Genomic DNA, 26859 nt, shown 5'->3' with positions numbered 1-26859 from the left:
GTTTTCTATGATTGATTTTCTTTCAAAAATATTGAATAGTATAAGGTAAAAAGTATAATATACTTATAGAAGATGAATAGATAACTATTTAACTCAAGGATTGAAAATGAATGTTGGTCAATTTACAATATGACGTTAATATTGTCTTCTCCTTTTTTTCATAATAAAACTTGTATTTTTTTATTTTTTTCTCCTACAAAGGTTATTTATTCTCTAAAAAACAAGGATATTGAAATTAGATTGTACATTCATTGTCATTACTATTTCTCAAGTTTTCAAGCACGCACAATAACAATCAAAATTAACTAAAGTAGTGAAACTTTGCTTTGCTTTTTTTTTTTTTTTGTGTTTTCACTTCATAGATGTAATTTGTTTTTCATTAAAAATTAGAATTCAAATATGTTAGTATGAATAAGGTTACTCAACTTAAAAATGATTATTATTGGAACTTTAATATTTTCATGGGTGGTAAAAAAAGATTAAATATATTATTTATATTATTAAATAGGAAAGAACGATTAAAATAAATTATATACATATCATTAATAATTTTACATCTAAAACAATTAGACAAAATTGAATTAAAATAAAAATATGTTTGAACTTTTTTTAAAAGCTTAACCCACAACTTTTCATGAGCCGCCCTGTCCATCCCCCCCACCCCTACCCCCACCCCGGGCGTTCCTTAGCTTCTTCCTCCTCTCCTCTGCCACCATATTTTTAACGAGGTAAAGTTCATCACTTTAAAGTTATCAGTTACTGCAATTATTTCGGAAGAACTTTGGAGTATGTTTTTCTTTCACCTTTTTCGAATTGCAGTTTGAAATTTCACAACTTGCTGCATTTATTGGGACAATCTTGATTGCATCCATTTATTGGGACAATCTTGATTGCATCTATGTACAAAGATATTTTCTATAGGCATCTTAGGCTTATGCTAAACGAATTCTCATTTGGGATTTTTTGGGATTTTAATGTATGCTCGGTTTCCTTTTTTTATTGTCTGGCTCAGTTTGAACTTTTTTTGGGATCCGTTTAGCTTTCTTTTTAGAATGAAACGGTCCAAATAGACTAAAATGTATTGAAGACTCATGCTACCAACCTGACTAGTTTTTGATTGAAGCGAAGCTGTTGTTTGTATAGTTGTTTCAGCTTTCTTTCAACTATTTTTCAAATAGACTGATCTGCATTTCCCTCATTTCAAAGTTTGTTTTTAAGGTTGACACAACTGCCATTTGGTGATATTGATTGAAAAATTCCAGATTCAAATCTCTCTTCCAACCAACTTGTTCAAGTGGGTTTTGGAATGTCTAATAATATGTAAAAATTGGGGGAAACGGGTAATAATATGGGGAAATTGGGTGTGTCTTTTATTTGCATGGCTTGTTCCTTATCAAACAAAAAGTTAAATTCTATGGGTTGCGAAATAGGAAGACCGGTGTAGTTCAGTGACATTTCCGGCCAAAAAGATATTCTGTGAAATGTGGAGCAAGTGACTTTACTGTGACAAAATTTAGATTATTGATTTTACTGCAATGCTGGTATAAGTTGCTGTGAACATTTATGTGATTTCTATTTTTTCCCTAGGTATTGGGACAGCTGAAACAGCCTAGTGGTGAGCACCCTCCACTTCCAACCAAGAGGTTGTGAGTTCGAGTCACCCCAAGAGCAAGGTTGGGGGAGTTCTTGGAGGGAGGGAGCCGGGGTCTATCGGAAACAGCCTCTCTACCCCAGGGTAGGGGTAAGGTCTGCGTACACACTACCCTCCCCAGACCCCACTAGTGTAATTATACTGGGTTGTTGTTGTTGTTGTTGTATTGGGACAGCTGAAACTTTCAAACTACAAGCCTCAACACTGATTGAAAGACACAGCCCCTTTCAGAGTCCTGAACGTTTTGATAAAGAATATGATCAGAGTGCAGGATGGATGCCAAATATGGATTCCTGACGGTCAAAGGACTGGAAGACATGTTTATACCCATGTTGAGAAACTGCAAGAGCACGGGTTTTATGAAGAAAATACATGCCCAAATCGTCAAGTTTTCCCTTTCACAGAGTAATTACTTGGTGACCAAAATGATTGAGATTTGTGACAAATTGGGAGAAGTAGACTATGCCAGTTTGCTGTTCAAACAAGTTGAGGAGCCAAACAACTATTTGTACAATTGTATGATCAGAGCCTATACAAACAGACAGAGGTATGTGCCATGTATCAATATCTATAAGCAAATGATGGAACAAACCCAGAGTGACGAAACAACTATTTCTCCTGATGAATATACATACCCATTTGTTATTAGGTCATGTGGGGGGCTTTTGTGTGTTAATCTAGGTAAACAATTCCATGGGCAGGTGTGTAAATTTGGGTTGAAGTCTAGTAGTGTGATAGAGAATTCTTTATTGGATATGTATGTGAAGTGTGATCAAATGAGTTACGCGCATAAATTATTCGAGGAAATGAGCGAGAGAGATGTGATTTCTTGGAACAGTCTCATTTCCGGGCATATAAAGTTGCGTCAAGTGAGAAAGGCAAGAGCTTTATTTGAAGAGATGCCAAACAAGACTGTTGTTTCTTGGACTGCTATGATTGCAGGATACACAAAAACTGGCTGCTATGGAGATGCCTTGGATGTTTTTAGGAGAATGCAAATGGTAGGGATGAAACCTGACTGGATTAGTCTGGTTGCTGTTTTGCCTGCTTGTGCACAACTTGGAGCTCTTGAGTTAGGAAAATGGATTCATTTCTATGCAGAAAAGTATGGATATTTGAGGAAGACTTCTGTTTGCAACGCACTAATGGAAATGTATGCGAAATGTGGAAGTGTAAACCAAGCTTGGCAGTTGTTCAATGAGATGTCTGAAAGAGATGTGATCTCCTGGAGTACAATGATTGGAGGCCTAGCAAACCATGGTAGAGCTCATGAGGCACTGAAGTTGTTTCATGAAATGCAGAGGTCCGTCGTTGAACCAAATGAGATCACTTTTGTTGGTCTTCTATGTGCCTGCGCGCATGCTGGTCTGGTGAAGGATGGTTTGAGGTACTTTGATTCCATGAAAAATGATTATAACATAGAGCCACGGATAGAGCATTATGGTTGTCTGGTTGATCTTCTTGGGCGTACAGGACGTCTTGAACGAGCTCTTGCACTCATCAAAAGCATGCCAGTGAAGCCTGACTCTGCTATATGGGGTTCTCTATTGAGTTCTTGTCGAACTCATCGCAATCTTGAAATTGCAGTCATTGCAATGGAACATCTGTTAGAGCTTGAACCTGAAGATACAGGCAACTACATTCTACTCGCTAATATTTATGCAGATCTTGGAAAGTGGGATGGTGTATCAAGGATGAGGAAATTCATAAGAAGTAAATGCATGAAGAAAACACCAGGCTGCAGTCTAATTGAGGTAAACAGTGTGGTTCAAGAATTTCTATCAGGTGATGACTCAAAACCATTCTCAAAAGATATCCATCAGGTGCTAGAGCTATTGGCCTTCCATCAAAGCAAAGAAAATGATCTAGTTGATATAACACTTGAGTACTTGAGTCCTTGAACTTATACTTCAAAGCACTTCAGCGAGATGTCTTTTTAACACCGATGAGAAGTGGTCACTTTTGCGTATGTCCTTTTCGATTCAAGGTTTTTGGTATAGTTTATACCACATTCTTTAGCGCCCGGAAGTCCCATGACGAATCATAATACAAGCAATCTCCAATAACACAGAGCTAGAAACCCTAATTTGACACCATGACTTTGTATGAGCCAATCAGTCGTCTAGCATTTCATCCTTGCAGAGTAAGTACCTTTTCCTTTTTCCTCAAATTGGTTGAATTTTTATTCACAGCAACACCTTTGTTCTTGTATTATGTTATATTAGTCATTAGACTTGTTTGTTAATGCTCTATGTCATTCTGAACCAATTCCCTTGTCTATATTCTTCTTTTATTTGCTGTAATAATTCAAAAGCATTCTAAAATTCTGTTTTCTCATGTAGAGTTTAAGTGAACCAACTGAATTGGAATGCATGCATTTTTTTTTATCCTATTTATTGTTTGGTATGACTTTGGAGACCTGTTCTTCAGGAATAAGGTATGTTGGGAGGCTGGAGAGATCCAAAAGTTTGAACTTTTTTGAAAATGAGTAGAGAGAAAAACTGGATACTACAACAACAACAACCCAGTATAATCCCACTAGTAGGGTGTGGGAAGGGTAGTGTGTACGCAGACCTTACCCCTACCCTGGGGTAGAGAGGCTGTTTCCGATAGACCTTCGGCTCCCTCCCTCCAAGAACTCCCACCTTGTTCTTGGGGTGACTCGAACTCACAACCTCTTGGTTGGAAGTGGAGGGTGCTCACCACTAGAGCAACTCACTCTTGTCAGAGAGAAAAACTGGATGTGGGAAGAAAAGTTGGAGAGGCTCTTTTCTGCTATTTTAGTGCGTTTCCTCTCTGGAAACACTGTGTGGTGTAATGTAAGGGGAGGTGGTTTGGGTTTTACTTTTACCTAATAAGGTGAGACACTTCACCTCTGCTGCAACAGTTTCTTCCTTTAGTGACTTTGAAGGAACTGAAGCTCGAAAGAGTGAAACGTTGGCGATGCAATTATTGACATAGGAGCTCCTCTGGAAAAAGTCTGCCTTCTTGGTCGTGGTGTTCCAATTATTAATTTGCTATTTATTTCATCATTGAATTAATGTTTCGCAATAAGGATTGTTGTGTAGCTGATTCCTTAGTCACTGGCATGTATTATCTCTGATTTAGAGCTAGCCCGATTCCATTTGTGAACTCTTTTTATAGCTAATATATGAGTGACTGGACAGTGCTTTTGTTGGTAAATCCAAGTGTCTTTTTATCTCTCATTAGAACTTCATATTGGTTTATTCCACTAGAGTAATCTCTAGGAAGTTTTTTGCTGACGAAAAGGAGGAAGAAAGTTGCAACTCAGAGAATTCCTATATTACTGTTGCCTATTGTTTCCTTTCTGTCAAATGTATTTGTTTAATTTATCCACTACCGAGTTATGCCCGTCTTTTCCATCCACACATTATAGCGTACTTTATATATTTGATGTCTTTAGGTCTTGTAGCTGCTTGGAACACTGCCAAAGTTGAACCAGGTTCCATTGTTTCTATCTTTTGCTTAGGCACGCAAAGTTCAACCAGGTTCCATTGTTGAACTAGGTTCCACTGCAAAAATTGAACCTGGCTCCATCGCTGTAAGCTTTTGACAGTATAATTGTGTCAATACTTGAACTCTTCTATTTTTTACCTAAACAATTAAAAATGTGCTTGATAGGTTGAAGAGGATGCAAAGCTGCTGGTGTCCTCGTGAATTATTGGGATTGATATTGACGCTGAGAAACATGGTACAAGTAGAGTTTTGTATTCCTTTGTCTGGGATAATGAATAGTATTTGTTCATATCCTATATCAACTATGACCTAAATTTGAGCTTGGATCCCATGATAGCTTGCTAGAGAGAAGTCAAATCAAGTTCTACATAGAAGTTGCAAAGTCATGCTTAATGTTAGTGTGAGTATGTATTTATGTGTTCTAGAGAGAAGTCAAATTAAGTTTGACACACCTTATTAAAAAAAGTTCTACATTGAAGTTGCGAAGGTATCTAGATGTGTCTTTATGGGTTCATGTTCGTACACGTGTAGGTATGTGTCCTCACTTGTTTCGTATTGGTAGCTAATAAGGAGTTGAATTTGTTGATCTTTCACACGAAGGGGGTTAACCACCTATGTAGAGCTCCCTCTATGATAGAATAAAATGCTAATTGAAAAGAACAAGAAGTCTTAATCCCTTTGAAGGACGGTTGTTGAACAAAATGGTTTTGGGGGCTTATCCTCACCCGTATTAGGAAGTTGGCTTGTGAAAGGTTTCTATGGTCAGAGTGGCTGTTCCATTCTGAGTTTTAAACACTGCTCTCATGAATTTTCGAGTATACGTAGTTGTTATCTGTGTTTGCCTGAGAAATGGTCCATTAAAAACTCATGCTTCTTTGTAATTGTCATTTACAGCCAAAATTTTTGGTGTGACTGAATTCATCAATCCAAAAGAGCATGAGAAACCAATACAGGAAACCAGACAATGCTGCTTACTATAACTTTTTCTTTTTAAATTCTTTTCTTATTTCTAACATGTACCTTCTATAGTTTTCATACATACAAAATAGAATTTCTGTTAGTGTAGCTGAGTAATTATTAAGATGTCTCTGAAATCACATGCTCTTCACAAAAGAGTGGAGCAGCTTTGCTGGAAATCCGTTTTGTGTTAGTTGCTGGCCTATTGTATTTGTACCATCTTGGTACCTTTTTTATTTAATAAAATTTTACCTTATCAACAAAAGAGTGGAGCAGCTTTGCACCAGGGCAATCAAATGGGCAGTAATGCCATTTCTTTTGTGAGGTGGTTTATGTAATTCACACTTCAGGTGGAGGGTTTAAGCACTTAGGTGGTTAATTTGGCTACTTTTCTATAGACCCTTGTGGTCCGGCCCTTCCCCGGACCCCGCGTATAACGGGAGCTTAGTGCACCGGGCTGCATATTCTTTGTTAGGTACTAAATTATCTTTTAGAGCTGGAGTTGCCTTTAGCTGGAGCCTGGATGTTTGTTTGGAAAGTTGCCAAAAGCAAAGGTTGTGAGATATTTAAAAATAGGTGTCCTGCCGTGGCGTTATAGTTGAAGAGGGCGGATTCTTCAGTAGCAGAGTAAGATGAAGAAGTGACAGAAGAAGAATTTAGTCCCGGTGACCGTTCACTGCCTGCGGTTGTGCATCTAGATGCCTCGGGTGCACATGTTAATTTCATGGAATTGTGACAGAACAAGTTTAATGGACAATATTAATTCTGCTTCCCGTAGAACATTAGGTTTGATGGGAAGGTAGGTGATAGCGAGAAATCGAAGGTGGGAATGAGAAACCGGCGCCAGATGACTGTAGTGTTTGGATGCTGCCGTGAGGGTTAATCGGGAGTGTGCAATACTTGCCGACATTGTCGTCTTTTTGGTCTCTTCTTTTTTGATATATGGGACAAATCCAGAAAAATAACAAAGGACAAGATGCCATGCGTGAACCTTGATTTCTGGCTTCTATTTCGAGCTACATTACTGTGGTTCCTATTTTTACCTAGAGTTCTTTATTTTTCACCATCTTCAATTCCTTAATAGGGAGTGTTTTTTTTTATTTTTTTATTTTTTGGAAGAATGTTCTGATGGTGATAATAGGTTCAATATGCTGAGAGATTAATATGTCAAAGAAAGAATTGGTAAAGTGTTCCTACAGTATATGGTACAAATTTGAAACGATCACTTATACTCAAATGCGCGATGAGCATCAAAAACCTTGCAGAAATCGATTTATGGATGAATGCAACATATAAAATCATACAAGCTGACATGAATTCAACGCAACTCAAAATTGTGACCAATTACTCTCCCTATAAGTATATGCACCTCTTTTTTATAGTCAAAGGATGAAAGAATACATCAACTGTTTTGACGGAAAAAGAGATACTTCTAGAAATTAGCATACAACAATCCAGTAAAATTCCACTAGTGGGATCTGAAAAGGGTAGTGCGTACGCAGACCTTACCCCTACCCCGAAGGAGTAGAGAGGTTGTTTCCGAAAGACCCTCGGCTCAAGAAAACAAAGAAATTAGCATAAGACTAACAATCCTTAGGAGAGCACATACTTAAGTGACTATGTATTCGCCTCTTAATTTTTTTTATCAGTTATGGATGCTTCAAATCTTTAAAAATAACATGTATAGTCAAAGAAATTACTAATTCACTAAAAGAAGACCATTAGGGACAAAGCTGCGCAAAATAATGTTAGGAGCACACACTTAATTCAAAAGAGTTACAAGATATTTCCTATCTTGTTAGATACCACGTAAAAAGCTGAAGGTACAGCTAAAAATGTGTGTCTGTTTTTAAAAAGTCTACACTACTGCGGGGGATATGAAGGTGGGTATGCAGAAGCAGTAGCAGTAAGAGTATAATCATATGCACTATAACCACTCTGCCCTCCATAGGATCCAGGATAACTCCGCACTCCACTAACTCCGGCTTCTTGCAGTGCATATCCATATTGTGGAGGAAGTGCAGCTGTACTTTGGGTGTGAGTTCCGCTATAAGCTCCAGTTTCTTGAATTGCATATCCATATTGTGGAGGAAGTGCAGCCGGACTTGTGGTGTGGGTTCCACTATAAGCTGGAGCATATGAGACCGTGCTAGGTGCCTCGTATACACTCTGGCTGGTATAGCTATGTGCTCCTGTATATCTAACTGGTGGCACTTGATGTGATGGAGGAGGATTCCTGGAGCGGAAAGAAGGAGACGCATTCGACAATCTTCCAGATTTAACAGGCCGAGAGGTGGACTGGTCACTGGCCTTGCCAGAGCCACTTCCACGGCCCCGCTTTTTTGAATGCTTGTGCCCAGGAGCTGTGCCCTTTTTCCTTTTTGCTCTGGACTGCTCCAACTCTGTCACCCGTTTTTTAAGTCCTTCCAAAGAAAATTCTTGTTCAAGCTTGTGATCTTCCACACATTTTATTATAGCCTTAGTGGCTTCCCACTCTATGATGTTAGCTTTGTCCTGAGAAACAAGTCACACTTATCCGATACTGACAAACAAATAAATAAAAATAAAGGGAACATATGACTACAGCAGCAAAAAAGAACAGATTCATAAAAGTAGATGCAAGAATAACTGAGAATCTCACGAAAGGATTTACAGCAGAAGGTGCTTGTACAATTTGAGGTGGTCCTTAAAGTCTACACTCTACAGTCTTTGATCTGCACGCCCTCAAAATTACTGTTTTTATGGAAATTAGTCTATATCATCATATGACACTGCTTTTCCCGCATAACTTTGGTTTAAAATGACATAGGCAGGCTTGGATTTAAAAACAATTTATGCAACTTCTACAACTATGTCCTCCATAAAGACTAAAAGAATGGCATTAATTACTTTTAGAATCATCAATTCTCTGTAATCCTCCTGCAACAGATTTACCTTACTATTGAGAATATAAAACTTTCAGGGAAATGAAATGAAAAGAGAGTTCTTTCTCCTTTCCTTGGATGCGGGGGATTCACTCATCTCTCCGTTGTACTAAACACAATAATGTGTTTGTATATCACTTCTTCATCCAGGCAATTTTTGTTTTTTTAAACCAACCAGGCAACCACAATGAGGAGAAAACAGAGGGGCTGGACAGAGAAATATACGCACCACTGCAGCTGAACTAAATCTTCCCTTCTTTGATATGTTATTAGAATTTCTTCGACAGTTCCTAAGATATGCCTTAAGAAGTGAGACTGGAGGGAATCGCTCTGCTAATCCCGACTCGTAAGCAAAATATACTGCTTCAACCTCTTTGCCGCTCTTCACCAGCTCTTCAATAATATCTGATCAAAGAGAAGGTAACATAGTCATCTTCTATAGTAATGAATGCAAGTCCAACATTCAAAGGAACCACAAAAAACCATAAAGCTCTTGGCCCAAAAGCAAATAGCTGGATCCAACAACTTCCCGATTCCAAGCTAACACAGGTCCCTAAATAATACTCGCTGTTCCACCGAACAGAAATTCAGGCACCATTTACAAATTTACATATTCAAAGTCATGAGAAATTAGAGTAGAATTTCACTTCACATATAATCATATTGTATGCAGACAACTGCAGAAATTAGAATGAAGAAAATCTTTTTTTTATAACCGTGGTGTCCGGACCAGCTTGCACGCACCTCGACTAATTCCACGGGATACCTACCATCTCTCACCAGCAACGGGTACCACATACCTCTATCCACCAAGGCTTGGATAGATGGAAAGAAATCACCTAGTATTTTTTACCTCTGGGATTTGAACTTGAGACCTCATGGTTCTCACCCCATAGAGTGAAGAAAATCTTCAAGCATAGTAGAGTTTAAAAGGCAAGTAAAAGTGTCAGGCAACACATCCTAAAGGAGGCAAAAACTCTGTGTAATATATTCCAATTACTAGCAAAGCATGAAATAGGTTCTTTTTCAATTTGAATATTTTCCGGAGCAAGTTAAGAAAAATAATTTTTTGAACAGGAAGCAAGTTAAGAAAAATATCTTAAAACCAAATATTACTCCCTCTGTCCCAATTTATGTGGCGTTATTTGACACAGCACAGAGTTTAAGAAAGAAAGGAAGAATTTTGAAACTTGCGGTCTAAAATAAATCATAGATATTTGTGTGGTTGTAAATCATTTCATTAAGGGTAAATCAGGAAGTTTAAAGAGAAATTATTTCTAAATAAGTATGACATTCTCCTTGGGACAGACTAAAAAGAAAAGTATGACACATAAATTGGGACAGAGGGAGTATATCTTAAAGCAACTTAAGTTTCTCTAGCCAACTAAATCCAAATTTGGCACGCCTATATGGAGGATACTGGATATCAGATTTTTCCATGACATTAATTCCACAGATAAACGGTGTTCATGAGAACCCACCCACTATTTTGTTCCCAAATCCAAAGGCAACCGCAAGCTTTGGCATATCTTTCCTGTTAGCAAACTCCATCACCAGCTTCCTTAGGAACTCCTCTTCAAACCTCTCTTTTAGTGCAAATGATATAACCAACTGCAAAAACATTGTTGCTTCAGCAGCGCATACTCCACTGGTCCTGTCCCCACTACCCAAAACTCCCTTCCATTTCTCCAACACCCTTGCTGCCCTCTCCTTCAAACTCCTCCCCGCACCATAACCCCCTTCCACAACTGGCCCAACTGACTGAACTAACATATCACATGCCCACCTCCTATCTGCCCCTATCATCTTCCCCTCTACCTTCATCCCCACAAACTCCTCTGCAGCATCCAAGATCAACCTGAAAGAAACCAGTAAAAAAAATGATAAGAATTAGATGACCAAAAACACTCAACACAATATACAATGTGGGCTTCGAAGTCTCTACTTTGCTTTGGCATATGCAATGACAACTCTGACTCTGACCAAACCTGTCTCCTCCCTTACACACCCAACCCCACCCTGAAAAGAATAAAAAAAACAAACATAGAAAACCTAAAAGATGCATAATTGTGAAAGCCAAGGAAGGCGTTGATACAGTAGGGGAAAGTCTTTTAGGTGTTCGATTTCAATTACTTCTCCAAAAATAATTAAGTATTTTTAAGTCGTGGGATATGGAAGAAGTCCCCAAACTAAGATTAAAAAAAAAAAAGATTATGGATAACTTCCATAGACTACTACAACAACTGAGAGTTGAGCAACCAAAAGTTATTAATCCAGATCACTGTTGTTTCGCTCATCCCCTTATTTGTTTGCTATACAATTAATTGGTTCACAAGTAAATTCATGTTGCCTCGTCAAGAACATATTTATATTGAGGATGCAAAACAGTTTTAAAATTGTGAATTGGTTTATTTCCAATTTTCTGTATCTAAGTCTCCATCTTGACGGATCCCCATATCTAGAGAGTCTATAGTAAACCTTTTTTTTTAAAATGGATCCACAATAAACTATTACACTATCAAAATAATACAGAGAGCTGTTGACGACACAGATAAGTATTTCTCTAGAAGGACCAAGAAGAATATGTGCTAGGTAGGGGATAGGCCAGAGTTATGTTTATATGCTTGTTGAGTTGGATGTGCATAAGCTATAGAAACCTTGTGGACAGTGAAAAGGAGCTGCAGACGTCCTACCCAGTTAAGGAATGGTCTTTGTCGAGACTTGTAAATGTCCTTTTTTTCTAATAGGTGTGATGTGCCCAAGAGCCGATTTTATCATGAAAAATGGTTTGAAGCAGGATTTAGTGCACATAGTCTCTTTGGCGCAATAGATTGCTGAAAATATCTCTCATTACCTACCAACTAGCTATCGTTCTTCCATTACCACATTATTATCAAACATTATCACCTTATAAAGATGGAACAAAGTGCACATAGTCATCTAACAAATGCAGAAAAGAGAGCAAAATATAATACACACATACACACTCTCCAATTTCAATTTATGTGAACCTATTTCCTATTCTATCCGTTAACAAAAGTATCCCTTTTTTGAATTTAGAAATAATTTAATTTAAACTATAAGTTCGAAAAAAGTGTTTGTTTTTTCCTTAAATTACCAGTGCCGTAGGTTCACATAAAATGGAGGTGAGAGTACATAAATATCCTTCTAGTTCTAGAAAGAGTAAGTGAAAAACCTCATTGGGTCAACGGAAGTGTCAAGGGCAGCAACAATCTCCGTCCTCAAACCAGTAGATTCCTTTCGCTTCGTCTGAAGGAATCTAACGAGGCCGCTGGCATCCATTCTTCTACAGTAAATCCTCAGCACTTCGGCCAAGCTCTTCTCGCTCAAATCCCCCAAACCCTCAGCAGCATTCTCAATCTCCGAGACGGCGGCGTCCTTCTTCTCCGCGATGAAAGCGGCCATGCCGGATTCTATGTCGGGGAGGGCATTCTCGCGATTCTGGAGCTTCAGGAGGGCATTTTCGGTGTTTTCCTTGAAGGATTTGATTTGGTTGTCGAGGGTTTCGGATTTCTGGGAGAGGGTTTTGTCGATGTTGGTGAAGTGGGTGGTTAGGGTTTTGTGGAGGTCGGTGACGGTGGCCAGTAGGGTTTTCCGGGACTCGAGGTTGCTGAAGAAGGCATGTATCCGGTCAGGGTTGGTAGCAGTATCTGCCGCCATGGACGACCGTGAGAAAATCGAACTGCGCTAGGTCGGAGAAGTAGGATTAATTAATATTTCAGTGAGCGGGATAAGACGAAAGGATTTGATACAAAGAACAATAAAGCATATGCAAAATGCCCCAAATATATTTAATTTGGTGTATCTAGGTGTGTCATGTGTGCATTAATTGGGTGGAAAACAAAAGGCGAAATACATAAAAAGCCTTTAAGTTGTCATCAATGATCACTGAATACCTCTACTTCCCATATGTCCAACTAGACACTTCTATCGAATATATGTGTCATTTGGAACTGGTTATGTGATAAATGAACCAATAAGATAATAACACATGTAATGTTGAATTAAAATGGTAAACAATAATTTAAAAAGAAATTCAATAAACTAAAAAATAAAAATAACAGAAAAACCCAAACCCTCTTCTGCCCAAACAAACCCAAATACAAATATGAAAAAACATCGAATAACCAAGCGAATAACCCAGTCACCCACGGACCTCGCCGAAAATTCTCATCTTGTGGCCTCTCTCGCCGGAAAAGCTCATTGCTAGAAGAATTTGAAAGATTCAACTGTGTTGGAATCTTTAATCCTCTATCTCTCTCTCATTTTCTTGATTATGAATTTGGACTTGTATCACTTTTCTTTCTCTAATTTATTGTTTTCTTTTTGTGTAATTTTTTCCTTAAAATTGTTGTTGTTTGTGTTTCAATTGGAAGGAAGGTATTGTTGTCGGTAGTGGTTGAAGCGGCTGCTGGAATTTAATTGATGGAGATGAGGATAAGGGGGTGGAGAACGGTGTGTTCTTTATGGTGGAGATGAGAGTGACAAAGCTGGTGGCAACCTGGCGGTGAAGAGAATTATGGAAGAATGGCGGCGTGGCGTAGATGAAGCTGCCGTGAATGGTGGTCGGTAATAGAGGTGATTGTAAAGTGGAAACGAGACCAAGAGAAAAAAATATTTCTTTTTGAAAGAAAACAAAAATAGGCTGAAAAAATGAGTTCACGCGCTCAAAATTTTGGTAGCTATCACGCATATGCCACATCAGCTACATGTATTTAAATGGCACACATATATATTCGGTAGAGGTGTCCAGCTGGACATTGGGAAGGAGAGGTGTCCAGGTGAACGTTGGTGACAACTTAAAAGGAACCCTTTATGTATTTCGTCAATCCAAAAACCCAAATTGAACCAAATCTAGTTTTAGTTTGGATTGTTTTTTGATTTTTAGTTTGGATTGTTTTTTGATTTTTAGTTTGGTTTTTGATTGAGAAATTAAAAAATATATATATATATATACTTGTATCGGCTGTATACACGGGTGTATATACAAAGGATACAATATGTATTGACTGTATTTGTTCGTGCAACGAATACAACCAAGGCGAAATACAGAAATACAGAAAATAAAATGTTCTTTTTGAGAGTCGAACTCAAGACCTTCACTAACTAAGTTAGAGCTCTAACCAAGTTACAAGAGCTTATTGCTCTCTTGTTTCAGTTCAAAATAATTAATCTCTTATTTCATGGATTTGCTATAAAAATTAAAATATAGATATGAATGGTAAATTTACTGAAAGTATAGCTATAAATAATAAATACCGTATAAATGCTTGATGTGTCGCGTAATTTTCCCTACTTTTAAAGATTGTTTTTATAAAGTTTTGCTCGTGACTAATAATAGAAACCATATTTAAGAGATTTAACATCATTACTTTTCATTCTCAATAATATTCAAAAATTTTTCGTCATTTAAATATAAATATTTGATTATGTCAACTAGCTTATATTACACATCCGAATAATTAAACCTGAAAATATCGAAACGAAAAAAGAAAACCAGACCAAGCCAAACTTATTTTGGTTTAGCTTGGATTGCATTTTTTCAAAATCGAAAAAAAAAAAAAAGAACTCAAACAATGTTCGTTTGAGTTCGGAACATATGCACACTCATCTTTACTCCTATTTGTTGGTCAAGCTTTTTGAAATCAAAAGCATTATATAAAAAATATGTTTTTATAAAAAACTGAGATATTTGGCCAAAAAAGAGAAGTCCTTTGAGCACCAGCAAAAACCTTTCTTTTTTTTTTTTGACAAAAGTAAAAACAATTTTTTTTTTGTAAAGGCAAGTACCCTTGTCAATAATTTTTACTCACGAAACTACCAATTAATTGATTTCAAAAGGAAAATCAATTAATTATTACAACGTTATCCCACATGATTTTTCCTTCATTATCTCCCAACTTGTTTATTTTTTACGTTTATGTTATTGTATGAGAACTATATATATATATATATACATACATGTATTAGTCACATGTCTTTCTGTTATGTGATAGATGTTAGTCAGTTGTCCAATAGTTAGTTGCTTAACTTAAATTAGTTGGATAGTTAGGTGTATAAATGTACCGATTATTATCTTCAATAGAACAATGATTTCATTTCTTCTTCAGTCGACTCTCTCTCTCAACTTCTGCCATTGTTACGCCTCCAAATCTCTTGCATTTCAGCATGGTATCAGAGCGGGAGATACCGGAATCTCACGTTGTGACACTCAAACTGATTGTTGGCCTAAATCTCTCAATTTCATTCGATCAATTATTGTTATTGACATGATAACGAGAGAGAACACAATTGATCACACACATCCCCTGTTTTGGGGTCCTTCAGACACTTCAAGCTCTCTATCGATTCCAGTAAAGCTCACTGGGTCAGAAAACTATGGGTTATGGAGTAGGCGATGAGGATTGCACTTATGGGGAAGAGGAAGCTAGGGTTTGTGACTGTACATGCAAAAAGGAATCCTACAAGACAGCTGATTTACAGGAGCAATGGGAGACCTGTAATGATATTATTTTGTCATGGATTATGAACAATGTGTGTGAGGAGCGAGCTTCTTGGTGGCATTGTGTATGCATCAGATGCTCATCTCGTTTGGGAGGATCTACGGGAGAGATTCGATAAGGTCAATCGAGTAAGAATTTTTCAATTGCATCGTGAAATTGCAACCCTCTCATTGGGAACCAACTCAGTTTCAGCCTATTTCACAAAATTAAAGGAACTTTGGCATGAGTATGATGTGTTATTCCCTTTATTTAATTGTGGATGCCCTAAGTCTAAGGAAAATATGGAACAACAACATCAACAACGAGTTATGCAATTCCTCAGCGGATTGAATGAGTCCTACGATCAGGCGAGAAGACAAATTCTCATGAAGACAATTGCACCTACGCTAAATCAGGCCTATGTAATGATTATATATGATGAAAGTCGGCAGAGTATGGGTGCTAATGTTGTGACTGATATAGGTGATCTTTCCTTGGCTATGCAAGCAACAAACACGGGATAAGGATTTCTAGGCAAATGGCAATTTCTGCAATGTGAGCACTTCCGGATGAAAGGTCACACCAAGGAGAATTGTTACAAAATCATTGGCTATCCATCCGATTTTGTTCCAAAGAAGAAGCAAGGTACATAAAACTCTGACAACTGGAGAAATTCTCGTAATGGGAGTCAAAATCATGGTGGAGGTAGGCCAGATAATTGGAAGAGAGAACCCCTTGCAGCTGTGAATCAAGCAGATGTTGGATCATGCTCTCAAGTGGATGGACATGGACAAACAACAGCTGAGAACAAGGGATACTACTTCACTGATGCACAGTACAATCAAATTCTGAATTTACTTAACAAAGATTTTGGTGACCACCAGGCTAACATGACAGGTAATGTTATTTGCTTAATATCTAATTCCAGTCAGAAAGAAGAGGAGTGGATTGTTGACTCAAGAGCAACTCATTATATTGCCTCTAAATTAGAGTTGTTAACTAACACTAGAGCTACAGACAAGTCTAGCAATGATAGAGTACATCTACCTACAAGGAGAAGGGCTGATATCACACATACTGGTAGTGCATGTTTGTTGGATAAAAAAATAGTGAAAAAAGTCCTTTATGTACCTGATTTTAGGTTTAACCTATTATCAGTCTCAAAACTCACAGGAGCACTGTCTCGCAATGTCAACTTCTTCCCTGATTTCTATGTATTTTAGGACCTCTGCAATGGCATGGTGAAGGGGATTGGTAGAGAGAGAGGTGGATTATATATTCTTAGAGATGGAAGATTAACTAACAAGCTGAAGGCCGTTTGTGTAATGAGTAGACTGTGTGGAGGAACCATCAGCTTATGACACATGAGACTGGGACATCCTTCACTATCAACTATGAAGAATATAAAGGAGTTACATAGTTATGTTAGTAGTATAGCAGAGAATAATTGCTTTGTTTGCCCCTTAGCAAAACAGACTAGGTTGGCATTCCCACACTTAATGATTCTAGAGCTGATGGATTGTATCATCTTATACACATGGATCTGTGGGGCCCTTATAAGATTCCTACATTTGATAACAAGTATTACTTCCTAACTATTGTGAATGATCACTCTAGATACACATGGGTACATTTTTTGCAACTGAAGTCTGAAATAATAGTAGCAATAAAACGGTTTCTAAACATGGTTCAAAATCAATTTAGAGTCATGGTTAAAGTACTGAGATCAGATAATGGGACTAAATTCTTTAATTCACAATGTGCAGCTTTGTTGAGTATTTTTGGCATCATTTATCAAAGTAGTTGTCCTTATACTCATCAACAGAATGGTATAGTAGAAAGGAAGCATAGGCATATTCTTGATACTGCTAGGGCCTTGAAATTTCAGGGGTCCATTCCTATAAAGTATTGGGGCATTTGTGTTAAGGCTGCAGTGTATTTGATAAATAGGTTACCATCTAGCATTCTAGGGGGCAATGTACCTTTTGAGTTACTACATTGTAGGAAGGCTTCTCTTCTTCATCCAAGGGTTCTAGATTGTCTGTGTTATGCAACAAATCTGTCAAAGGGAGACAAATTTGCTGAGAGAGCCAAAACAACAATTTTGATGGGATACTCTGAAACACATAAGGGATATATACTTCTGGATTTACAAACTAGACACTTCTTTACTAGCAGAGATGTTGTTTTCTGGGAGTCTGAGTTTCTTTTTGCCAAAGGAAGCACTAATATGAGCAAGAAATCTGAATTGTCTATGTCTTCTCCTCTACATATGAAGATATCAGATTACAGTAGTACTCCTTATGAGTCAAACTTACCAGAAATAGCAACATGTGTAGATTACACAGATACTGAAGATAATATACAACATGAAGTTGAGGGGGCAAGTTCTTATGGTTCTGATGCAGCAGGTTTTCAAGATGCAGAAGCTCAAAGTCCTAATGCAGTATTCCAGGATGGAGAGGCTCATAATGAGTTGCACAATGAAATGCAGCAATCACTTGAAGAAGAAAATAAAAATGTACCACCAAACACAGGCAGGAAATCTTCAAGATAGACCAAAGAGCCACTGTGGATGAAAGATTACATCACTACAAAAAGGCTGCTACCTACAATTATCCAATTTTAAACTATTTGTCTTATGACAAAACATCCTCCAGTTATCAGTGTTATTTGGCCAAGTTCTCTCAACAGGTTGACTCACAGTTCTTCAAAGAAGCTGTCAAGGACAATAGATGGGTTGAGGCTACGAAGCAGGAGATAAAGGCTTTGGAAGATAACAAAACACGGTGCATAGTTGATTTTCCAGAGGGTAAAAATACAGTAGGCTCAAAATGGGTATATAAGATTAAGTATAAAGCAGATGGGGACATTGAGAGATATAAGGCAAGACTAGTGGCAAAGGGGTATAGTCAAAGAGAAGAATTGGACTATCATGACACTTTATCTCAAGTGGCAAAGATGGTCATTGTGAGGTCAATCATAGTACTTGCTGCTTCAAAAGGGCGGTACCTGTTCCAAATGGATATATACAATGCCTTCTTGCAAGATGATTTGTATGGGCAAGTTTATATGGAATTGCCTAGGGATTTAGACAACAAGGTGACAGGAAAGTTTGCAAGTTTGTGAAGTCCTTATATGGGCTTAAACAAGCCTCAAGACACTGGAACATCAAGTTAACATAAGCACTCCTAAGTGCAGGTTTTGTTCAAAGCAATAATGACGATTCCCTATTCACTCTGAGGAGACAGGAAGAGGTAATGATTGTCCTAGACTATGTGGATGATCTTATTATCACATGAAGCAGTGCAAGCTTGATTAAACAGGCCAAGGATATCATACACCAGAAGTTCAAAGTCAAGGACTTAGGAGAACTTAAGTACTTCCTGGGAATTGAAGTACTAAGATTCAAGGCTGGCATTTTGTTAAACCATAGGAAGTATGTACTGCAACTCATAGAGATGGGGTTAAGTGGGGCTAAGATTGCTTGCACACCCTTGGAGGTTAATGCAAAACTCACTTCAGTGGAATATGATCAGGCAAATGGAGTCAAGGATGATTCCCTATTGCAGGACATCAGTGCCTATCAAAGGCTAGTTGGCAAGTTGTTGTATGTCACCATTACAAGACCTGACATCAATTATGTTGTGCAAACCTTAAGTCAGTTCATGTAAAGGTCCAAGAAGTCTCATTGAGATGTTGCAGTTAGAATTGTAAGTTACTTAAAAGGTGCACCAGGACAGGGAATCTTAATGGGAATCTTAAGGACAGGGGAGTTAACATATTTGTGTGATTCAGATTGGGCAGCATGTCCCAACATAAGAAGATCAGTTATTGGTTATGTGATAAAGTTTGGAAGTTCCTTGGTGTCTTGGAAATCAAAGAAACAACAAATTGTGTCAAGGAGCTCAGCTGAAGCTGAGTACAGAAGCATGGCTGCTGCAACTGCTGAGATCATATGGTTACTTGGTTTGTTTAAAGAGTTGGGTGTGAAGATTACACAACCAGTGACAATCGTTAGTGATAGTAAGTCTGCTATTCAGATTGCAGCAAATCCCGTACTACATGAACGGACATGTTATTGTATGAGAACTATATATATATACACACACAGAGGTGAGAATCCAACGCCCCGAAAATCTAAGGGTTCCTGCGCAAGGTGAGTTAGGGCCTAGATCAGGCCGAAAGGCGTAGTCGATGGACAACATGTGAATATTCCTGTATTACCCTTTAACTTTATTTCTTCCTCTTGTAATTTCAATATTTTTCTGTCTTTAATCTAATTTTTGACCACGTAAATTGATCTCCACAAAGCCTAATATCTAACAAATAATATCAATCAACCAAATGACCTTCAAAACAAAAGCGAAAAAAGTAAAACTCAACAGGGATAAGCAACAATAACAACAACAAAAACAAATGTGAATTCTCATTTCACCATTCAAGCTCAACTCAGATGGTGATCACGAGTTCTTTGCTGAAATGGAAATAATTAGGAAAGTAAAGCATGAAAATCCGGTACCATTGCTTGGCTACTATATCTTTGCTGATGAGAAGTCTTTGGTTATGAATACATGGAGAATGGAAGCCTTGATTTTTGGTTGAGAAACCATGCAGATGTAGTAGAGGCACTCGATTGGTCAACTTATTTCAAGATTTGACAAGGGAGGACTTAGTTTTTTTTCATAGAGATTACAAGCAAGGAAAACCTACAGATATACCCTCATGAAGTTTTTTTAAAGACTTGTAGGTCTGCGATATAAGAGAAAGCAAGAAAAGAAAATACAATAAACTCAACAACAAAGCAAGAAACGTTGACATTCTCCACAGTACTATCAAAGAGGACATGATGGGAGATGTAATCTATTTTGTAATTGAATACCGAAAATTAGATGTATTCGCTCTTTATTTTGTTGCACTTATAATGATGTGTAAAAAGCAGTCAGTCGTAGGTAGAATTTTCCCAAAATTACCTCAATTCGGATTCAGTCGTATAGGTTATCTTTTTTGTCCTTTAGGAATAGAAAAATAACCCCCCCCCCCCCCCAGAAAAAAAAACTTTGAAAGTAGGTAAAGGAAAATCAACTTAAAGTTGGAAAATAGAGATTGCTGAATACACAATTTCTAAATCCAAAAATTGGTGCGAAAAGGAAAAGAAAATAGAGAATGCCATAACAATTTCAATTATGCTAGAGTAAAGTATAAATTTCAATAAGTTCAAAGGAAAAAAATGACCAATGAATGCTATTTATACTATTTTCAACACCCTATTTATAATCCAATAATGCCACGATTATTTATTGGTGTGGGAGATTTTTTTTCCAAAAGTAAAAGGAATGCGTCCATCTCTAAGGAAGAAATGTGAGGCAGCTTCATTTTCTACACAATGGTGATCATAGCATGATTTCTGTAGTCTATGCTAAGATCACATCTGCACTGAGAGTTCCACTATGGGATGTTCTAAATAGATTATTATCTGGTAGCCCTAGCCCTTGATGTATTGTAGGGGATTTCAATTGCATAGTTAAGGCACGGGAAAAGGAAGGCGGTGCCCCCATAAACATCAGAATGCTCTAGCCTTTATCAGTTATATACTTAGGGGTGGCTAGTGGGCCGGTTAGGACCGGGACCGGCCCAGGACCGCAAGCCACATAGGCGGTGGGCCTAAACGGTCCTAGCCGGATAGGACCGGGACCGTGGGGTGGTGGGCCGGTCTCATACGGGAGGCCCGTGAGACCGAGATCGTTTAGGACCGGGACCGGCTCAGAAGTGGGCCGGTTCAAGCGGTCCTAAACGGACCCAACGGATAATTTTTTTAATTTTTTTTTGACCGTTTGGCCATTTAAAAACTAGCCGTTTGGTTTGCCAAAATAGCCGTTGGCTATTTGCAAAATAGCCATTTAACCCCCAAATTTTATTTTAACCCCAAACTTTTTATAATTACACTTTTTCCCTATTTTCAACTATAAATACCCCCTCATTCTTTTATTTTTCTCACAAAATCATCAATCTCTCTCAATCTCTCTCTAATATTCTTCTATAATTGCTTACTTAATTGTTACAATTTGTGCAAAATTGTGAAGTTGGTGAATTGAAGTCTTCAAGTCTTCAACGATAATTATTTTTCAACAAGTTGTTCGTCAATTCGGTAAACTCGTTCCAACTCTTAAGTTTTAATATTATAATTTTGTTTGTTTTATTTACTTTGCTTGATTAATTAAGATGGATTATTCCCTAAAAATAATGTTTAGTAAAAATAAGGAAAAATTCAAGAGTGGTGAATCTAGTGGCCAATCTGTTCCTCCTCCACTTCCCCCGGCTCCCCGGCCGAAACCTGTTACCCGTCCTACACCTGCTATTCTTGATAGCGATAATAGTTTATTATAATTTACCGAGAGCCAATTTTTTCATAATATTGCACCCGGTGAACAATTAAACCATGAATATATGAATGCTCTTTATGGTAATCCAATTATTGATGAAAATGATGATGAAGAAATAGATTTTGATGAAACGCAACCGGATGACGATACACCCACTAGTCCTGCTCCTGAAGTTAACCCAACTAATAATAATCTAAATGATCCCCCGTCTGACCCTCATGTTACTGCCCCTACTTTTTCTAGACAACCTTCTAAACGGGCAGAAACATCTCTTGTTTGGCCATTTTTTACTCAACTAAGAGAAAAAAATAGGGCTAAGTGTAAAACTTGTGGCAAAGAGTTAGTTTTTAAATATGTTGGAAGTCGGGGGGGACGGGAAGTTTGGGACGGACGGACGGGAAGTTTGACTAGACACATATTGCTACACCCTCAAGATAAAGCTAGATATTTTCGTATGAAAGCTTTGGCTGAGGGGACAAGTGCACCTAGTATGGCTGACCTTAGTATCGGGTCAAATCAATTTCAACCGGGAATTAACATTGTTACCGGTGGTATTTTATATTATGATCCAAAAAAAGATCGGAAAGAATTGGCAAAAATGGTTACTATTATGTGCTTACCCTATAGTTTTCCTTCTAGCCCTCACTTTGTGCATTATATTAGAAAAGTTTATAATCCTACTTATAAAAATTTTCCTCGCACAACCGTAAAAAGAGATATTTATAAATATAAATATGAATATGAACAATATTTGCGCTATTTATTTACTCATATAAATTATCGTGTTGCTATTACAACTGATATTGGTAGAAGTGGTAATGACTGTGATTACCTTACTGTTACCAGTCATTGGATTGATGAGGATTGGATAATGCAAAAGCGCATTATTGCTTATAGAATAATTAATTCACGTCATACAGGGCAGTTTATTTCTAGCACGATTACGGATATTTGTAGATATTTTTGCATTAGTGATAAAATAATGTCAGTTTCAATGGATAATGCTACTAGTAACACAAATATTGTAGCCTTGCTTACCACTACACTAAGTCCTGCATTTAGTAACATTTTTCATGTTAGATATATTTGTCATATTTACCATTTAATTGTGGGTGATAGTATGCGAATTTTAAATGTTGAAATTAAAAAGGTTAAAATGGCTCTTAATTGGCTTTTTTATTCAAACCGTAGAAGTAGACTTAGAGAATATTTTAAAAGATGCGATGAATTTGGCCTAAGAGAAAGAAAGGTTCATAAACCTTGTCCAACTAGATGGAATTACATGTATGAAAGTTTAGTTATTGCATATGAATATAGAAACCCCATAAACTCAACGTTTAATGCTCATATAAGTGATGATGATGAGTACCTTATAAATGCGGATTGGGCTAATGTTAAAATGCTTGTAGATTTTTTTTTAAAATTTTATATTGCTACAAATGAATTTTCTAGGCAATATTATCCTACTATTTCTAACTGTTTAGTTTATATTGCAGAACTTGCAAATTTGTTTGATTATTTTTCAGAGGGTGAGGAAATTTATCAACTTGCTATTGATTCCATGAGAAAAAAATTTAAAAAATATTTTTTCCCTATTCCTCCTATTTATGGTATTGCTGCATTGTTAAATCCTACTATGAAATTAGGAGGTCCTCAATTTTGGTATGAAACTATTTATAATGGTTTAGCACTTGAAGATGAGGAGTTGTCTACACTTGCGGACGCAATAGCCTCAATTAAAATAAATATTCAAACTATTTATAATGCTTATCAAGTTGCATTAGATCATGCTAGACCAAATGTTCCAACTCCTTCTTCTTCTAGTTCTCAATCATCTAAAAGAACTGCGGGAGTAAGAGCACTTAGTGCTTGGGCAGGGTTCAGAGGTTCTCAAGGTTCTAGTACTAGTGATTTTTCACAACTAAATGAGCTTGAAGTTTATTTGTCACAGGGAATTGAGGAAGTGAATCCCGACGGCTCCTTTAATATTTTGGAATGGTGGAAGGACAAGGAAAAATACTTTCCGATTCTTTCTAGGATGGCTCGAGATATTTTAACTATTCAAGCTTCAACAGTGGCATCAGAGAGCGCTTTCAGTCAAGCAAGACTTCAACTCGGTGATTATAGAGCGTCTATGAGGGAGAGCTTGGAAAAATCAGTATTTTTCAGAGATTGGATCCGTTCGGAAAGAAGAAATTTTGGACTTGCTGAATCACAACCAGAGGTAGATGAAGCTTATGAAGAAATGCTAGTTGAACTTGCGGAGGATGATGCTTCGCCTGGAAGCGGTGATGACCAAGCTTCATTTCCGCCACTACCAACGAAAATTCCTCCGGACCTTGAAGGATTTATGAAATTTGTAAGAGATACCATGTAAATTAATATGTAACTTGTATTTTAGTACATCTTGATTAGTTTCTTTTTCTTCTCAATGGTGGTATTAGCACCTTGTTGTGCTCATTCCATAGGGGAGAGGAAGACTAAGAAAGATATTACCATGATTTTTTAATGCTATAATAAAAATATAACGCATTGCTTTGAATATCTCTTTACAATATTTTTGTCTTTTTATATACCTTAAGCTATACATATAGTATAATATAGTATATACTATACTCTCTCTCTCTCTCTCTCTCTCTCTCTCTCTCTCTCTCTCTCTCTCTCTCTACTAGCTGGTTTTGGTCTTTATATATATAGTATATAAATCGAATATTAATGTATAAATCTTAAGATGTATATATAGTAAATCGAATATAGCTTATATATCTTAAGATGTATATATAGTATAGTATAGTATATATATTATAACGCATTGCTTTGAATATCTCTTTACAATATTTTTGTCTTTAAATTTGAATTAAAAAATTTAGGTGACATTTGTATAATATAATTTACTAGGAATTGCCTTAGATATTTTTATTACTATTTTTTTTCTAACTTGTATAAAAATAATCTAAAAAATAGAAAGTTTCCGCTGGGCCCACTTGGGCCAGTTTAGGACCGTTTGGGCCCGCTTAGGCCCGGGACCGGCCCACTTAACACGGGACCGCTAGTTGGTGGTCCCGGTCCCGGACCGGTTCCAACGAGAAGCCCGCGAAGCCCGGGACCGCTTAGGACCGGCCCGTCTAGGACTGGTCCACTTAGAACCGGGCCCGCGAAGCCCACTTAGGACCGGACCCGGCCCACATGTCACCCCTAATATACTTGACTGTGACCTTATGGACTTAGGATACTCTAGCAACAAATTCACCTAATGTAATGATTGGGCACCTGATAGGAGGATTTGGAAAAGGCTTGATAGAGCCCTGATTAACCACTAGGCCAATAAATTCCCAAAATCCTCAGTCACTCATATGCCTAGGGTCAACTCCGATCATGCTCATCCCCTACTGAAGGTGGCAGACTCTTCACCACCCCCAATAAAGTACTTCAAGTTCTTGAATATTTGGACTAAATAAGGAGATCTCAAATAATTGATTCAAGGAGCTGGAATACTCAAATCGAGGGTAATCCTTACTAGAAATTCCATCAGAAAATGAAGAGAGTTACCTCTAAATTTTCAGCTTGGTCCAGGCTCACTTTAGGAGATATTTTGTAGATACTAAAGATCTTGAGAAGAAAATTGAGAACCTTGAGGAGCTTTTTGTCTTGAATAACATTGAGCAGAACAGAACCAATCTTAATCAGAAAAAAGCTGAACTGACTAGACATCTGAAAATAAAACATGCCAATTGGAAACAAAAAGCAAATCTACAATGCACCAAGGAAAGAGATTTAAATACCCCATCTTTTCACGCTTCTATTACTAGAAAGAGGAGAAGATTGACTATACAGAAAATCAAGGATGAAGATGACCAGTGGTTAGAGAATAAGGATCAAATAGCTAATGAAGTTGTTAGATTTTTTGAGAATATCTTCAAAAAACCTCAAGAGCAAGCTGAACTAGATAGCTTGGATTGCATAAACTAGTTGATCACTGATCAAGAAAATGACAACCTAGTTAAAGAACCCACAGAGGATGAAATAAAGAATATTGTCTTCACCATGAACCCAGACTCTACCCCAAGACCTGATGGTTTTACATCTTCTTTCTTTCAAGAAGCATGGGGATTATTGCTCAAGATTTAACTAACTTAATCTCTTTCTTTTTTGCAGGTAATGACCTACCAAGGTACATCACTCACACTAGTTTGGTTCACATACCAAAGGTAGATGATTCTGAAACAATGACACATCTTAGACATATAAGTCTGGTCAATGTGACTTTCAAATCATATCTAAGCTCATGAATAAGAGGTTGACTGAATTACTACCTAGAATCATCTCTCCAAATCAGTCCGGCTTCATCAAAGGTCGATCATACTCCCCCAGGAATTAGCTCATAATATGGGCAGAGACAACAATGGGGACAATGTCATCATCAAATAAGATATATTAAAAACCTATGACATTCTTGGTCTTTTCTGTGTCAAATGATAAGGAAGTTGGGTTTTAGTGAAAGTTGGATAGACATGATCTTTAGATTGATATCAAATATTTTGTATTCCATTGCCTTTAAATGGTTGCAAAAAAGGTTTTTTTCCTTCCTCAAGGGGCCTTAGACAAGGAGATCCAATCTTCCCAATCCCTTTTTGTTATCTCTTTCATACCCCTATCTAGAAAGTTGAATAGAATCATATTTAGTCAGGATTTCAAACCCTATAAAATGAGAAAAAATGGCCCACACATTACACATCTCTCAAATGCAGATGACACCATTCTTTTTAGCTCCACTGATACTGCCTCTATCCAGATTATTCACCAATGCCTCCAAGACTATACCAATATCTTTGGACAAGTTATCAACCTCAAAAAATCTCACTTTTACATGCATCCTAATTCTGGCAACATCCAGATAGAATACATCAATTAGGTAATCGGATTCTCTAAGAGACAATTCCCTTTCAAATATCTAGGAGCCCCTA

The 26859-nt window shown here is 37.4% G+C and overlaps 2 protein-coding genes across 7 annotated transcripts; one reads left to right on the top strand and one right to left on the bottom strand.

The window, feature by feature from the left end:
- The first annotated feature begins 641 nt into the window (after window positions 1-641).
- Window positions 642-5788, top strand: LOC107796196 (pentatricopeptide repeat-containing protein At2g20540). Of its 5 annotated transcripts, none has more exons than XM_075239461.1 (4): window positions 642-728; window positions 1588-3794; window positions 5142-5213; window positions 5294-5788. In XM_075239461.1, the coding sequence occupies exon 2, from the start codon at window positions 1924-1926 to the stop codon at window positions 3550-3552; it is 1629 nt and encodes a 542-aa protein (XP_075095562.1). In that variant the 5' UTR covers window positions 642-728; window positions 1588-1923; the 3' UTR covers window positions 3553-3794; window positions 5142-5213; window positions 5294-5788. The 5 variants fall into 5 exon arrangements, with proteins under 5 accessions (XP_075095562.1, XP_075095560.1, XP_075095563.1 ...); XM_075239459.1 differs by having other exon boundaries at window positions 5076-5213; XM_075239460.1 differs by having other exon boundaries at window positions 676-786; window positions 5076-5213.
- Window positions 5789-7769: 1981 nt separating this feature from the next.
- LOC107796197 (FRIGIDA-like protein 4a) lies at window positions 7770-13824 on the bottom strand. 2 transcript variants are annotated; one of them, XM_075239458.1, is made up of 5 exons: window positions 13187-13824; window positions 12206-12712; window positions 10491-10867; window positions 9239-9414; window positions 7770-8599 (listed from the first exon to the last, which is right to left on the bottom strand). In XM_075239458.1, the coding sequence occupies exons 2-5, from the start codon at window positions 12688-12690 to the stop codon at window positions 7949-7951; spliced, it is 1689 nt and encodes a 562-aa protein (XP_075095559.1). In that variant the 5' UTR covers window positions 12691-12712; window positions 13187-13824; the 3' UTR covers window positions 7770-7948. The 2 variants fall into 2 exon arrangements, with proteins under 2 accessions (XP_075095559.1, XP_016474430.1); XM_016618944.2 differs by lacking the exon at window positions 13187-13824 and having other exon boundaries at window positions 12206-13093.
- Window positions 13825-26859: the final 13035 nt, after the last annotated feature.

The sequence above is a fragment of the Nicotiana tabacum genome, chromosome 19 (assembly GCF_000715075.1).
Source record: "Nicotiana tabacum cultivar K326 chromosome 19, ASM71507v2, whole genome shotgun sequence".
NCBI lineage: Eukaryota > Viridiplantae > Streptophyta > Magnoliopsida > Solanales > Solanaceae > Nicotiana > Nicotiana tabacum.
This window is presented reverse-complemented; position numbering and strand designations above follow the sequence as displayed.

Bases quoted from the DNA above. Each gene is read 5' to 3' on its own strand.
- LOC107796196 (XM_075239462.1), top strand. From the start codon at position 1,924: ATGGATGCCAAATATGGATTCCTGACGGTCAAAGGACTGGAAGACATG.
- LOC107796197 (XM_075239458.1), bottom strand. From the start codon at position 12,690: ATGGCGGCAGATACTGCTACCAACCCTGACCGGATACATGCCTTCTTC. The intron at 10,868-12,205 runs GTTTTTCACTTA...GGTTTCTTTCAG, and splicing joins ACTTCCGTTGACCCAATGAG to GTTGATCTTGGATGCTGCAG. The intron at 8,600-9,238 runs GTGCGTATATTT...CTTGTTTCTCAG, and splicing joins GATTTAGTTCAGCTGCAGTG to GACAAAGCTAACATCATAGA.